Source organism: Plasmodium coatneyi, chromosome 11 (assembly GCF_001680005.1).
Source record: "Plasmodium coatneyi strain Hackeri chromosome 11, complete sequence".
NCBI classification, from domain to species: Eukaryota; Apicomplexa; class Aconoidasida; order Haemosporida; family Plasmodiidae; genus Plasmodium; species Plasmodium coatneyi.
This window is the reverse complement of record NC_033566.1, coordinates 1719558-1736415: the sequence shown is the minus strand read 5'-3', so window position 1 is coordinate 1736415 and position 16858 is coordinate 1719558. Positions and strand designations below refer to the sequence as shown.

Below are 16858 nucleotides of genomic sequence, written 5' to 3'. Positions count from 1 at the left end.
CATTGCAATGTAATATGTAATGTTTCCTTCCTCCTTCCCACTTAATATAAATGACCACCGCTCGAAGTCCGCATAGAGTTTATAATTAGAGTGTCTAAGGAAAGAAGCAAAATAACCATTCTTCCTTTTTCTTCCCATCCCTCCATTTTTTTTCTTTTTCATTGTACTAAGGTGTTTATGTTCATGTGTAATCAACATAAGTGAAAGAAAAAAAAATGTTCTCAGTTCACGGACGTGTTGGTAAAATTTTTTTATTGTACATCTAAAATGTTCATTAATTTTGTTACAGGTCTCCATATTTGTAATTTTTTTTTTTTTTTTTATTCCTGTTCCAGTAAAACAGGAATATTAAGCTGAATACTAGGGAAAATTGCATCATTCGTAGAAATGTGCATTCGTCTACTCCGGTGCTAATTAGCCAAAAGTGCGAAAAAAATTCATGCACCTGCGTAACCTCCTTTATGCAATTAACTTCTACTTTGCTGTTTCCTTTTTTTAACCAATTTTGCCATTACTCCGGCCTGGTCTTTCCATATTTTGCAATTCCCGAAGTATGGCCTCTACACAATTTTAATATAATTTGAACGGAACTGATAAGAATATCATGACAAGGATTTGAATACAGCTTGCTTAACGTTCATTTATTAAATGCGAAAAGGCTAAGCGGAATATTTCTGTATACATAGTACACATTGCTGTGCATGTTTCTTATTGCAGACGTTTAAATGGAACAACTTTATTTCCTTTTGCATTTAAGCACTTTACGTCAAAGCGCAGTTTCTCCCTTCCTGTGTGCAGTAGGAAGTTTTAAGGTTACTACGAAGCTAAATCTTACACAAAAAAAACAAAACAAAGAAAAATATACACGAACAAGAGGGGAATGGAAATACAAAGAGCAGCATGTATGCAAGTGTGCACTCACTTTCCTTCCCAAACGTTCACGTGGTACAGGAGGGTGTGACATAGTTGTTACATAAAACACCTTTACGGTTAGAAAGGGGCCCACGCAAGGTTCAGGCAGTTGGAACAAACAGTTTTTACTCTTCCGTTTCGTGAATTTGCATCTTTTAACAACTGAACACACGCATAAATATATATGTGTGTGTACGTATGTGCGTATGCATGTGTATATGTATAAAGCACACCTGCCCGTGCATGCCAAGAACACCCTAATGAACACTTTTGGAAGGTGAGGTATCCAACGTGGCGCTTCTAACAGCCTGCTCCGCTTTCGACTCGATGCTCCGTATTACATGCTTTATATTTCTTCTCTCCATGGAATGCAATTTATGTATAAAATAGCCATTCAAAAAAGAAAACGCAGAAAAGAAGTACAGGAAAACGACATTCGACAGGGTTATATTTTTCAACACATCATTAGATTTTAAGCTTTTAAAACCGGAAATATCTTCTAAAATAGCTATATTTAAAAAAATTGCAACACAAAGGTCAATAAAGCCATTTAATAAGTACCCGTGGTAATTGGCATCCAACAACGAAAAGAAGGTGCAAGATATGGAAACAATTTGAATTAAGTAGACGCTATTATTACCAAAGAGAAGATACGTTATAAAATAAATTAATTGTAGACCAATAAATCCTATATAAAATTCGCGCATTATTCTTAGCAGCTTCCTAATATTTAAAATGTGCTCACTATTTACTACTTTTAGTAACTTCTCTTTACTTTTGCTGACCTGCACAACAGACAGCATTTCACTTTCCTTCTTATTTTTAAAATCTTCATATGACATATTTATATTCAGTTTTTCATCTATCGAGTATTCAGAATCTGTTGTGGTTATTTCTGATGTTGCGTAATTCTCATTTCGTTTTCCGTTTATATATTTTTTCTTTTGGTGTAATAGACTGTTTAGTGAATGGTACGTATTAATTTCGGGTATATCTTTTAGTGCCGTCTTGATTGATCCCTCTACGTCATACGCGTCACCATCATAGGTACTTATGACTTGATCTTTCCCTTTAGTGTTCGCTACCTTACATTTTTCATTTCCCATTTCGTCCTGCATTTTTTCTTTTCCATTTTCGTGTAAATTTTCAATGGACAAAGAGTTGGATTCGTTAAAATAATCACGTTCCTTCTGCGTAAGATATTCGTTCGTGTTGAGGATGTCTGCAGGCATCTTTGCATCACGCGCGTAGGGTTGTTCATCCAGATCTACACTTACGCTTACACATTTCGATTTGCATTTCTGTTCACTTTTGTATGTACCTCCATTTGTATCCCTCCCATATTTATATTTATCTGATTCTCTGCCCCCTTCTGTACTGCTCACCCTTTTTCCCTTTACCATTCCCTTTATGCTTTGCTTCTCATCGGAGGAATTACCACCACTTTTGCACCTGCGACGTTCCTTCTTCAGGTGCGAAACGTTAAACGTTTTCTCATCGTAGTAAAAATTTGAGTCACTTCCTGGAATCTGTTCTAGGTCCTTGTGCGTCTTTTTCTCCTTACTGTGGTGACGCTGCTGTTTCGTCTGTGCATTCCTATCGATATGTTTTATTTCCGTCAATTTAGTGTCCTTCCCATTTTGGTGGTTCATTTTTTTGCCAACGTTACTGCCTCCAGTTTGGTACGTGGGAATCAAATTAGATGAGGATACATCTGAGGTGTTATTTGAAAAGTTCGAGTTTGAAAAGTTCATATTGCTTTTTCCCTTGTCTGAAATTTTGTTCATACTAAAATAAAAGTTGCCTTCATCACTTTCCTTTAAGACATCACTTTCGTCCTCAATTGATAATTTTTTTAACGTCTTTGCGTAGATATCATATATGGTATGTTTCTCGATTTTATGGTTGGAGTTGTGCCTTTTTATTTTTTCGTTTATTGCATGTTTGATGCTGCTGGAGGATTCCGAGTTATTGTTTTCTTTTTCATGGTAGAGAATTAGGGAGGTGATTTGCGGGAAGACGGGCGTGTCGTACAAATTGTTGCTCTGCGCGTTCATTTCGCTTACGTCATTTTGCAGCAATTTTTCTTTCTCCTTATTTTTGCTAAGAATCCTTCTGCTCTTTGTGCCTTTGTCTAACTGCGAGTTTAAGATTACTGCGCCATTTTCAACATCGCTGCCATTTTTTAGCTTTACCTTACTTTTCGTGCGCTTTCCCCTTTTTGACTTCTCATGATGAAATTCTTTTAACTTAATTTCGTTCAGCACTCTGTTAAAATCATTGCTGTTGTTTATGTTGACTGAGAAGTTATCGACTTCCGTGTCATTGTTTCTGCTTGCGCTTTTCACCATCGTTGCAGTTGTGTTGTTACCAAAGGGAGGGAAAAAATAAAGGGAAAATTATCGACGTAACAATGAAGCGGGGAAGCTGTTAAGCTTCGTTAATACGCATACAATTTTAAAAAAATTTAGACAAAAGTGTAAAGGAAAAAATTCGCTTGTACAAAAAAAATACTTTCCCCTTTTTACATAAATAAAAATGGCCGAAATTGCTCTCTCCTTGTTTTTGGTTAAGAGCAGAATGTTGAGATTATAGCTTTGGAATATAATTATAATTTTTTTTTTTTCTTTTATTTTAGCACGTGTGTATGTGTGTGGGGGGTGGGAAAAAATGTACAAGTTCGCATACGCGTCCGCATACATGTACACATGTGACCATGCACAAATGGCACAGCGATATACCTTTCAATATGCAAAAAAGGAAACGCGAAAAATCAGAACAAGTTGTTGAGCAACACGAGGAAGATCTGAATTAATGCTTTACGCAACAAACGGGGGGTATTCAGTGCTGCCGAAATTTTCATATGGGTTTCGCATTTTTAGTGGTGTGTCACCTTCGCAGAAATGTTCTTTTAGGGAATATTGTGTGCATACGCGCATATGCACATGCGTGTATACGTGAATGTTATTCATAAGCGCATGTTTACTCCGCACAATTCGCAATTTCCGATCTAGGCCTCCTTGCGCAATTTGCGCACATGTTAAAGGAACCAAGGAAGCACACCAGTGGAACGCAACATTCTTGCGTAAATTGTGCATTGTTGCATACCCACTGACCACACATGTGTTTTTAAAAAATTTTCCAATTTGTTTGGTACTCAACTGTACAAGAACAGCTTCCCGCTGCGATTAAGTTTTTCTTTTTATTAGCATGAAAGAAAAAAAATTCGATTACAGTGACGCATACTTCGGGAGAATATATTATTATCACTGATGCGATAAAGCAGGAGACAACTTCGCAGGGGGTTGGCGCACAACCGTTAACAAACACATATACTCCTTCGCTCTGCTTTCATTCGCCCAGTTAAGGCTCTGGAACACCCTCCTTTTCCACAAGGACGTTCTTTCTCATGTGTCATGCATTAAACGGCATATAATTTATCGTTTCCTTTTTGTCAAGTTTTGCGTTAATATAAAATTTAACTGTTTATGTTAAAAAAAAAAAAAGAAAAGAAAAAGCACAGTGTGTAGGGAAGCGAAATGAAAAGGTACAAATTGCTAATCAGCAAACACGCAACTGTGCAAGAATAATAAAGGGGTGGAAACAGGTTTCCTCCTTGAAAGGACTACCACCCTTCTCTCTCTCGATAAAACTTCCATCCATCTTGTCATGCCAAGAAAAGGAAAACACCATCCGCATATCCTTTAAAGTCCCAATTTTGTTCGTCTCCAGTGTCTTCTTTTCGTGTTATATCTAAAAAGGGGAAAGGGTAAAAACGGAAATTGCAGGAATACATTATTCGTAATGGTGACCAATGCTAACACGTGTCAGAATTGCCGCTTGCATCCCGCCCTATTGAAGAAATAAAATGTGCGCTTTTGCGTTACCTAATTTTTGTGTCCTTCCTCAGCCTGTACCAGTGGGGCACTGGTCTATTCTTCTTCCTGCATTTTCCCAATTTTTGCTTTAGTTTGAAGCTTTTAATGGATCCCTGCGAGGGGCAAATGGTGGGTAGGTGCATAAAAAGATATGTTCACATGGGGGAGAAATATATGAAGGAGTACCCACATGCATACGCTCAATGAGGAACACGCTCCTGCCGACGCACTGGAGTGGCCCTTCCAGTTCCTCCAGCGTTCATTTTAAGTAGTCACGCATGGTTGCGCGCAGTACATGTATGCAGATGTACATCCGTAAGAACATGCAAACATAGAAACATATATGTATATATGAATACAAGCTATGCGATGTTGCCCTTGTTTTCCCTGTGGAAAGCTCTTACTTACCATTTTGAAAAACGCGCGGGGGGGGAAGTACTAATTTATGCGAATGCTACTCAGCAGGGTTACAATTAGCATAAAAAAAAAAAAAAAAAAACCTAAATATGCAACTTGGCTTATCTGCGATTCGCGTGAAAGGCTAAATATATTTCAGTAAAGTAAAAAAAATGTTCGCAAAAAGTGTTGCAAGTATTCCTTTTTCTTTTCATTTACGTGTTAGGAAAAAAAAAATAAATAAAAAAAAAGAGTAATCCCACATATGCGCGGGGAAAAAAAAAATGAGTAAAATGAAACTCAAAAATGAGTGGGAAAAACACCGTGCCATATTAACAATAGCATAAAGAAATTCTCCCCTCTTGAAAAAAAAAAAAGAAACGAAACGAACGCATTAATTTACCCCCGAGAAAAAAGCAGCCCCTACACCTCTAACAGCGTGCCGCGTTTGCATCGCCGTCAGGCTCAACCTTAAAATTTGGTGCGCGTATTCTATACAAGCATAAAATCCTACATGTATGCAATACCGGCTTTATGCGCATTTTTTCTGGGTCGTCGCTCTTGATGACTAGCCACATTTTTTTCGTGCTTTTGCTTTTGTTTCCCATGTTGTGAGGGAAGCCCACCCTCCGTCGGATAAGATCATATCCCGGGGGGAGGGGGGTAAATCCTTCTGTGGGTGCGAAAAATTGCCCCGGCGTAAACGAGAAAAGGAAAGAACAGGATCGCTACGCACCTTTTCTTTTGCTATGTTACTTGGTAGAAAAATATGACGTTATAAAAATGTGAAACCCAGTAATATAAGAGTAACTAGTTCAGCACGCGTTTTACGCGAAATGATAAAAAAAACGGGAAAAAAAGTAAATTTGCATCATTAGTCAATAAACAACCTGACTGTTCCCCTCAAACCCCTTTCCAATTCCCATTCCCTATTTTTATCTACCCCTTTAAAAGGACTACTTTTTCGCATAAGATTTTTTTTTTATCAGTTATCAGTTATAATGCCACGAAAGGGGACATTTAGGCAACCCTATACGGTCAAAATGAAAACGCTATGTGCTGAGTTATCCCTTTTTTTTTTTTTTCTTTTTTCCCATTTTATTGTGTCAACACGATAGGCCCATACGTTTAGGTAGCCTATGTTGTACGCGTAATGCATAAAAAATTCATACGCGGGCAGAGCGCACACATACATATGATGGAGGAGCCGCGTCCTTCCCCCTTGTTCTCATTTTTTCCCACAAAAGTGGAACTTGCGAAATGGACAAAATTCCCTTTTTTACCCCTTCGCTTAATTTTGGAGGGTGCTTCCTCCTCCTTGCCTTTCCAAGCCAGCTATACACTTACCCCCTGAAAAGGGAACACTTCTTTTGGGGAAATACCCCCTTGGGATATTAATTTATGCATTTAAATGTGGGGACCGTGAAACAAGGGGAGCAAAAAACGCTTTCGGGTTGTGAAATGAAAGCGGAACAAAAAAAGGTTAAAGGTGGGGAAAAAAAAAAATGGTAAAAACAGGGTAAAGCAGGTTGACGTGGTAGAAGGGGCCCCAAATATCACGGTGCACCCCCTGACACACCTTGCCAACCTGCATTTAAAAACAGCTTAAAAAATTACCAACCGAGTAACGGCTGGAATCGCTTAAAAAATGAGCTCATAAAAACTATTCAAAAATTCGTGAATATCTGGGCAGTTGGCACGGATGCTTATCAAAAATTTCTTTTCTGTGTTCTCAGAACCCTGCAAAACGGCATACCCGATGGGTGCCACAAAAAGTGGAGACACATAATGGGTATGGTGCTCAGATACGAATAAGAAGCGCACACACACGCATGTGCATGACGCCCCTTTATATATATATATTTCTCTTTTTTCCCTTACACTTGCATCCTCGTGCACTTCTATGATCCCCTTGCACGCCTTCCCCGAGGAAACGTACAACTGGATAATTTCCCCTTGAAACGTAGACAGCATGCTTTGTAAAGGAGGAGAAAGAGAAAAGGGGGGGTTAAATGGTTAATGAATAAATGGTTCAACGGGTTGGCAGTTACATGAACAGACGAATGGTGGTGCGCCTGAGCTGTAATAAAATCGGCGCAAGAAAAGTTGCTGCGCTATTGATTGACTGGCAGGGGATAGATCTTATATCCTCTCCAGGCGGCACACAATTCTACTCTTATTTCCATCGCCCATACCTGAAATTGCTGCTACTTTTATACATATTAAAAACTGGTGAAGTACACATAGATAAGGAATCCAGCGTGATGTCGAAATTTCCCTTGATCAGAGTGTCCAGTTCCCTCTTCGTGGCCTCATTTGTTATGAACGAAGTTTCTAACCGTACAAGGCTGCGATGGGGTGGAAGGGGGTCGGCAGGTCAGAAGGGGGGATGGACAAACCACGCGTCCTGCGATGGTTAATAGAGGCACACTACAACAGTGATGAAATGCAGGGAGAGAAAAAATGGACGCACGCAACTTACCCTCCCTGGACATCGGACTTTTCCTCGGGGGTGTTGACATGAAAATCGAGCGTCAGCATTTTCGGCTTTTCTCCTACGTGGGAAATGGGAGAAAAATATGGGGAAAAATTGAAAAAATTGAAAAAACGGAAAAAATGGAAAAACAAGGGAAAAAAACGGTTACGCTAAGCGCCCCTTCCTTGCAACTTACCTTTCTCATAAAAAACCTGCTGCAGCATATTAGATCTAACCAGTTTAATAATTTTTAATTTTCCGTTTTTTCGGTAATTCCCATCCATCATGCCGGCTAGGTAATTCCACATTGCCGTGAATTCCTTCCGATTAACCTTCCTACAAACGCTGAAGTTTATTTGGTCCCCATCACCACACTTGACTTTTTTTATTTTTTGGTAAATCATATCGAGCTCATTCAGCATTTTCTGGCTCAAAACGATTGTAAACTTTTGCGGTTTATTAAACTGCTCTGCCTTGAAATCATATACTTCCAGGACATTGCTTTTTTCTTCATTCACAGTATCTGTTAGAGGTGTCACATCTTTTGTGTTTGCTTGCTCGTCTGCAATTTTTTCCTCACTCCCGCCATCCTTACTGGTACCCTCCCCCATGTGTTCATCCTCATTGAGGGGGTAATCACTCTCATCATCTTCGCTGACATAATTTTTAACCACATCAAAGGGGTGGTCCCCATTTTCCATGATTCCTCCAGACGTGTAATGCACGCTTCCCTTCTCATGCTGTTCCTCGCCATCCAGATTCTCCTCATCCAATTCGCTTATAGTGGAACAACCTTCCACAAATTCTTTCGCTTTTTTACCCCCCTCTTGTTCTTCAAAAATGTTATAAGCTCTATTTGTTACGCGAAAACTTTCCCCTTCTTGCGAATTACACACAGACAGAATTCCATTTTGACTATCCCTCCTCTCATCATTCGTGAAGGTCGTACTGCAATCGTCATGTCCCTTCTGTGTCAGGTATGCTTCTTCATCCTTTGTAGCTTCTCCTTCCTTTGTTGCTTCTTCATCCTTTGATTCCTCTTCTTCCTTTTCCGCTCCTTTTCCTTCGCTCAGATTATCCCCACCGTTACTGATATACAGTTCGTCATAGTTCATCTTACAAACATCGTCCAGCAGTATCCTATCGTACGTGATGATCTCCTCCTGGGCACATCTGCTCGTTGCCCCTTCCTGTTCCGTCTGGTGAGGTTCGTTCGCCTCATGACCTTCCGCGTTGGGTTTGCTGGGTAGTTCCGTGGGCGTTTCTACGATGGGTTCACCAATAGGCTGATATCCCGGGCTGCTCTCTTCCCTGTTGTCCCCACTTTTGCCCTCATGTTCCTCATTCGAATTGCCTACACCAGGTTCGTTAAATATTTCTCCTACAGTGGAATAAATACTAGTACTACAGTCCTTGCCGCTTAGGTGTCCATCCTTTTTGTCTTTGATCCTGTCGGCACGCTGGCTAGCCAAAGTTGCATTATTATCTACATCTACCACCACGGCGTCGTTCTCCCCATTTTCCACGTCCTCATTTTTTTTCGATTCATTGTACTGAGTAATGGACTCCTCAATATTTCTGATCGACATATCAATGCTCATTTCGATGACATTCTTCTGCTCCTCCTTTGCGTCATTTACACTGGGGGAATTCACCACCAGGTTTGAACTTTCCTCTGCAGACGCGTCGTCCTTCGATTGGTTGTTACTCCTATCGACTGCCATGCTTGGATACGAAACATCGCTTACACACTTATCATTAGCCGCTTCTTCGCAATTTCGTGGCGAAGGGTGAGAACCTGGATCGCTGAAATGGGTTCCCCCTGGAGATGATGCCCCACCGGGGGGAGGAGGACTGCACCCTGCTACAATGGCTGCTGCGCCTACCTCATTAGTACTTCCTTCACCTGTGTGCACATATACTGAATGCACATTTTCGATATTTTCATTTTCACGATTGATGCTACTTGCACCCTTTGGCGTATCTGCCAATCTGCTACTCTCCTCCGATCCTCCTACCACTGCATCTATATGACCTACACCCGGTGCAATATAGCTCTCCCCTGCAATTTTACTCTCACCAGTTACTTCCACGTAGTCTGTGTTTTCCTCGTCTGCAATTTCAATGCACATTTGTCCACTGGGCATGTACTGAGTCCCGTTGGCACATTCCCCCTTACTGTCATTACCATTAGGTTGCTTGTTACTCCAGTAAGAGTCATTCCTGTTATTTATTTCCATCTGGGGTGACGTCAATACTGTCTCATTATTGGATGCACCGGAGGAATGGTTCACATGGTCACTCTTCTTTTTTCTTGCCTTCTTAGAACTAGCCAACATATCTTTACCATTCACCTGTTCATTCGATTCTCCTACACCATCGACTTTTTTTCTCTTGTTGGAGCCTTTCACACATGTAGATTTCATCTGCTGGCTATTGTGCAGCATGAGCATGTTGGCTAGCTGGGGGTGCTGCTCCTGGTCATTGAGGCCATTCCCATTATACATGGAGACTTGCTCCTTATTTGTACTTTGCACCGTATACTGCAGACCGTTTTTCCTATTCGCAGATGCACTGCCGACTCCATTCTGAGGCGTATTTGTACTTCCTCCCATCGATATGATGTTATCATCATATAACGTGCCACCTATACTTGTCGACTTAGACGTGACACTTGCACCATCCTGAGGACGCAAGTTCCTACTTACACTGTAGGGTAAAGGGTTTGGGTTCTCTAACATGATCGCACTGGAAGATGCAGTAGGGGAAATACCTGACCCATTCGTGGAGTGACTCAAATTTGCACTTTTGCTAAGTACATTCTGCATGGAGTAATTCCCCGTCATGGCACTTGTTGCATAATTATTACTTAACCCCAATTGTCCCTGCATCACACCAACTGAGTTATTCTTCCCGTTGGTCTCCTTTCCCGTTTTGTTGAACCCACCGGAGGAGGACCCCGTGGAGGACCCTACATCAGCAGTGTTGCTTCCCTTCCTGGGGAAGTTATTCCCCTGCTTATGGGCCAAATTCATATCGTCTCTGCACAGCTGATTACTCGCACCAACATAGCCATTACTATTGTTACTGTAATATGCACCATTGATATTGTTACTGTCCCCCTTTTTGTCGCTCTCCATGCCAATTATTCCGCCCACCCCATCCATGTTCATGCTATTTATGAGCATATTAAAATTATGATTTATGTTAATAATATTTTTTAAATTAACGGGCGTCTTCTGGTCGTTGCTCTTTGGGGAGACATCCATTGCCTCGATGAACCTGTGTGGTCCATGCCCGCTTTTGCCATTTTCGGGTAGACCTTCATACGAATTGGGGAAACTTCCATTATTCTGCAGGTTAAGATTTAGACGGGGGTAGTTTCCACCATGTATGCTATTCTTGGTCAGATCAACTTGGCTGCCCACTTGGTTCAAGTTAAAATTACCACCAATGGTACTACTCGGGACGCTTCCGCCGTAGCCATCGCTAACCCCCATGTGTTGCACCGTAGCTTGTCCATAGTTCGAGGTACCCTTGTTGTACAGTCTGCTCATGTCTTGTGCCTGCAGGTTTTCCCCCGTGGGGAATGCTCCATTCGGCATAGGTACTACATTCTTCGGGTTGCTCACCCCGCCACTGGTGTTACCGCCACGGGAGGAACCCATCATACCGACTCCACTACTCACCTCAGATGCGTTCACCCGATTTGTGTTGTGCATACCAGGCAAGTTGTTACCAGATGGAATAACCTTGTTTAACTGGGTAGTGTCCCTTTTCGAGCTAGCCATTATACCATTGCCATTATTATGCACGTCATGGAAATTTCCCTTCTTCCCCACCAAGGGAAGTTCATTTTTATCAAAATGGGATGGAGATCCCCTACCACTACCCCCTGTGGGAGTGCCTAACAGTTCACTCTTTTGGCTCAAATGTGAGTCCACATTTTCTTTAACCATTATGTAGTCCCTATTTGGGTGATTTCCGTTCACCTCTGCAGGGTAGCAATTCTGGCCTTTGTCTTCGGGTAGCCCTCCACTTCTGTTCAGCGCCAGTAACTTATTATTCAGTGTCGACTCGTTCATCATTAAGTTGTTCGAGGTCACCTTACCACCTCCACTTCCATTGTTTAAGACATACCTATTATGCACTAATTCGTTTATACTCCCACCCGGACTAATAACATTGGCTGTTGCGTTTTTCACCTTCGTGGGGTTCCTCACCACACCCTGATTGTTGTACATAGAACTGGTCATACTACTCATAGGTGCAGTGCCGTTGGCCCCTTTTCCCATCATGCTCAATTGGGAAATGTCCCTCGTTGCCACTAAGGTTCGCGATCCTGGGGTATTAACATTGTCTGAATTCCCGTGGGGGATCGCTGCGCCTGAGTCTAGCATTCCTCTTCTCTGCATCTCCAAGAATTTCCTCGCATCTGCTAAGGTCAGCCTGTTCCCCTTGGTCATCTTCTTTATCAGGTCGTAGTTTGTGTTCATCTGGGCACCACTGACGTGGTTCACAGCGTACACGTTATTACTGCCATTGGAAATGCCACTGCCGCTGCCACTGCTAGCCTGGGCAAACTTCGCAGAGGAGTTGAAATTTTCGGGAGAGTCCAACTTTGATACACCCTTGTTCACCTCCCCCAAAACATTCTTCTTAAAATTATTAACATTCGCCAGGTTGACATTCGCCAGGTTAACATTCGCCAGGTTGACATTCGCCAGGTTAGCATGCCCCAGGTTAACATTTTTCATACCATTAATTCCGTTCGATAAATTGATGGAAATATTATTGTTAATTTTTTGTGTTATATTATTATTGTGCACGATTTGCAAATTATTGGTGACGTTATTGGTCATACTGTTTGAAAGACTATTGGTCAGATTGTTGGTAAGGTGATCTATTTCGTTGGCTGTGTTGGTCAAGGCGCTGGTTAGACTGTTCACCTGCCTGTTGGATACACTCATGGGTGAATTAATTGGCGAACTACCCACACCACTGTGCGTACTAGCGTTGTTCTCATTACTACGTGTGTACACACCAGTTGCACCGTTCATTGTGCCGCTCATTGTGCCGTTATTACTTATGGAAGGATACTCCCCCCCTTTGGGCGAGTACAAATTAGACGTATTCGCCTTAGAACCGTAAAGTGCCTTTTTCCCACTGTAATTCCCATTTGTGCTGTGTGTTGGGGAAGAAATATCCCCGCCGGATGTGTTCATTAGTGATCCTTGAAGGGCCATGTTGTTGATACCCCCCACAGTTGCGTTCATCTTCGTTGCACTTAAACTGCCACAATGAGTGGTGCCACTACCGTTAAGGTACTTACTGCTGCTTAGAAGTAATTTGTTTCCATTTAGGGAACTATTTTCCTGGTACAATCCTTTCGCCGCGTCGGCGCTGTTATTGTTTACCTTCCCGTAGGGGTTAAAGTGGACCGCTTGGCCGTTATTCGTCAGACCGTTAACCGAGCTAGCATGCACACCGGTCATGCCGTTATTGGCCTCCTTCATGGAATGTGCCTGATGGTAACCACTCATGTTATTCACCTGCACGTCGTGACTGTTGGCTGCGTTGGCCTGGTAGTTGCTTGACTGAATCAGGTTCATATTTTTTACCATGTTAAACTGCTGGTTTGCCTTCTTGGCGGAAATGTTGGAAATGTTGGATATGTCATTTGGAAGGGAGGTGCCATGCACACTTGCAAAACTGCCGGTGTGCCCCGCTCTCAGCACGCCACTTAATTGGCCACTATTAGCACTAAAAATGGCCTCACTGCTCTTATTATCATTCCTTGTGCTCATCATAAATTGCGAATTATCCCTCGTAAAATTGTTGTTCATGTTGTTCATGTTGTTCATGTTGTTCATGTTGCTCATGTTGCTCATGTTGCTCATGTTGCTGTGGTAACTGCTCAGAACATTCCCATTCGCATGATTACCGCTGCTGTGCACACCACTATTGCTACTGCTAATTGGCTCGTTGGCATTCCCCCTGGTGATGAAATTTCCCATCCTTTGGAGGACCTGCGGGGAACTGTTTAGGCCACTCGGGAAATTGCTCACGGGGTTGCTTCCGACACTGTAGGGGTAGGTACCGTTGCCAATTCCACCATTCCCATTTTGCATCGCCCAGGAACTAGCCGTTTGGTTCATCAGGTTCGACCCGCCCGCGCTGAAGCTGTTCTCCATGTTACTACTTCCGGGGAGCGCACCTCCGAGGAAAGCGCCTCCCGTGTTGTAACTGCTTAACAAATTCGACTGCTGAGCTGCGGCGTCAAGTTTAGAGCCGTGTGTGTTGCTAACCTCAATCCCTTGCTTGCCATGATCCGCAGCGTTGGCAAAATTCTGCATACTGCTGTAGGGACCTACTCCGTTACCGTTACCGTTACCGTTACCACTACCAGCATAACTACCATTACCCACTGCCACACCCACGGGGGTGCCGCTCATCGCAACATAACCTTCAACACCTTTCCGCGGGTCGACGAAATTAACACCGTTCTTATTCATACTAGCAAAAGAGGGTAGTGTATTACTCTCGCTTCCACGAAAATTACCTTGCACTTTATTGTAGTCGTTTAACACTTCCACATTATTCAATATTGGGGAACCCTGTTGTGCAACTTCCATCACCATCCCTACCTTTCCACTTGCACTTCGCACTTTATTAATGTTCTGCAAAATGTGGTCACATTTTTTTCCACTCATGTTTATCCCCACACTGCTGTTGTTTTTCTGGGGGGTCATCATGTTGCACTTATATTGGGCGCTCCTGCATACACCCGTGCTAGCAGTGCACCTGTGGATGTTCCCTCCGGGGTCGTTAACCCCGTCAACGCAACTTGCACCAACGTTCCCACGGCCGTTACCACGGTCGTTACCACGGTCGTTACTATTACAGTTACCATTTCCGTAATTTTTGCTAACATAACTCCCATCGTAGCCATCCATCGCACTTCGGTAATTACTTCCCGCCCCTCTTGCACTTTCTTCCCCCATGTTTCCACCTTCGGCGTTCATATTATCGCCATAGGGAAGAACGTTACTCGCTCCAATAGCACTGCTGCGGTTACCCAATTCGTAGTTTCCATTCCAGGCATTCATTTGGGTACTCATCATGGCACCCTGATTTTGTTGTGTGCCTTTTGCCATGCCGTTTGGGTGTCCCTGTGCGGCGCTGTTCGTCGCGGAAATATTTGCTCCACCATTTATGGGTACATTTGGGGTTACAACATTATCGTGCGGGTTGTAAGTTACCCCCATCATGCCAGGGTTGTTATTCCCGTTCGCCATGCTGTTACTACTGCTCGGGCAGTAACCATTCTGTGTATTAAGCATTTGGTTCTCCTGGTTCAGCGCCGAGTTGTGCTGCAAACTGTAGTTGCACATATTTCCATTTTTCTGCTCAGGGTTAACGTTGTGTAAATTGTTGCTCGCGCGGGGAAGTGACTGCAAAATTGACTGTAATTGTGACTGCAATTGTGACTGCAATTTTTGCTGCATTTTTTGCTGCGCAACTTGGTTCCCATTTGACTGCAAACTGCTCGGGCCGCAGTTCACCGCCTGGGTCATGTTCCCGTTGGGGCCACTCGCGTTGTCAAAAATTTTTTTCGCCATAAGAAGTTTCGCCTGACGTAAAATCTGTTCCCCATTTGTTACATACAACGGGTAACCATTATTCACTGCCATGTGCATGCTACTCACGTGGTGTGTGTTTCCCAGGGAGTTCCCGTTCGGCCAATTCGTTTGATTTTCATTCGAACAGCCGTTTGTTCTGCTATCGTAATTGACGTCACAATTGCCGTTATAGTTGGTTACATAATTTGCTGCATAATTGGCATCATAATTGCCCACATAATTGACCGCATAATTTGCCGCATAATTGCCCGCGTTGCCGGAGGAGTGCTGACCAAGTGGAACATTCTGATAACTCAGCATATTTTGCTTGGCCAATAAATTATAATCGTGGCCATTTGCGCTCTGTCCCATGAAAATGTTCTGACCGTGTTCATAATTTGTTAAGTTTGGGGATGTTGGTACATTTACGTTGTAGCCGTTCTTGGGGATGCCACTTGGGCTGCTGTTGGGCGTGGTGCCCACGCAGAAGTTGCTCATTTTCATTTGGTTCTGCATGTTCATGTCGACGTCAAGGGTCCTTAGGCAAGAGTTTTTTTCCCGCGCTTGCTTCACTCTGCGTTCCATAACACACGCCCCTGTGTGTGCACGTAGTATGTGTAGCTATATATACGCGTATGTGCGCGAGTATATTTCTCTGCACACTCACTCACAACTGCGCTTTTTTCTCTTTTTGCAACACAGTGGCTGTTAAACCATGCACGAAATATTAGCAAATGTTAGCAAGGAAGGGGGGAGAAAATAAATTTCGACGGCTGAGGGATACGTTCTGGGCACACGTTCGTACTTATCTGTACATATATTCATATGTTGTCTGTGCATGCATGCACACGGGGGTAACACTTGGGCTGCGATAATTTGGTTTCTTCTTACAAGCTGTTGACTACCAGGGGTGTTTCTGCTACTATAATAGAGGGGAAATTGGCAGACGGCGAGGAAGTCCGTACACTTGCGTGTGTACGTATGAGAATGCGTTTACAGGCACGACCTACACACGTATACACGTGCACGCTTGCACATGAGCATCTCTACGCGCGACGGGAACGTGGTAAACGTCTTGCAACGCAGGTCGAATGGATATCCGCCTGGAAGCACTTCCACGATTATTTTTGTTTTCTCCTAAATATGAGTTACTGGTGTGAAAAATGTGCTAACGTGGCGTATTCTTAAATGAACAATCGTGTAAATGCAGCGAGTGGGTGGACGAACATGCAAGTATCTACCCAAACTGGAACGCCCAAATATGCTGAGCGATGCAGGTGACGTCCATTAAAAGGCGGCCTTAAAAATAGACACGCGTGGACGAAGCTGGGTTTACGTATAGATGTCACCCACAATGGGGAGGGGAAAAGGGGGGATGCAGAAAGATCACATGAACAATTGTTACACAGGGGTGAAAACATGACACGGCGACGGCCGCGCAAAAGCGCAGTGGTGACGGTCTCGAAAAAAGGGACACATTCACACCCTGCACATGCATTTAAACGTTAAGGCATATTTCTACCGAATATTTCGGGAAAAAAAAAAAAAAAATATGAATTGCTGTATGAATTTTT

At 42.9% G+C, this 16858-nt stretch overlaps 3 protein-coding genes across 3 annotated transcripts; all 3 read right to left on the bottom strand.

Moving 5' to 3' along the window:
* Positions 1-1169: 1169 nt before the first annotated feature.
* PCOAH_00035600 (Uncharacterized protein) lies at positions 1170-3263 on the bottom strand (the record flags this gene model as incomplete). The annotated part of the gene is made up of 1 exon (XM_020060351.1): positions 1170-3263. The coding sequence occupies one exon, from the start codon at positions 3261-3263 to the stop codon at positions 1170-1172; it is 2094 nt and encodes a 697-aa protein (XP_019915945.1).
* Positions 3264-4616: 1353 nt separating this feature from the next.
* On the bottom strand, positions 4617-5764 carry PCOAH_00035590 (60S ribosomal protein L39; the record flags this gene model as incomplete). Its single annotated transcript, XM_020060350.1, has 3 exons — positions 4617-4665; positions 4800-4903; positions 5714-5764. 3 exons carry the CDS (start codon positions 5762-5764, stop codon positions 4617-4619), a joined length of 204 nt encoding a protein of 67 aa, XP_019915561.1.
* A 1063-nt stretch (positions 5765-6827) lies between these two features.
* On the bottom strand, positions 6828-15869 carry PCOAH_00035580 (Uncharacterized protein; the record flags this gene model as incomplete). The annotated part of the gene is made up of 5 exons (XM_020060349.1): positions 6828-6926; positions 7068-7161; positions 7382-7534; positions 7669-7741; positions 7859-15869. 5 exons carry the CDS (start codon positions 15867-15869, stop codon positions 6828-6830), a joined length of 8430 nt encoding a protein of 2809 aa, XP_019915708.1.
* Positions 15870-16858: the final 989 nt, after the last annotated feature.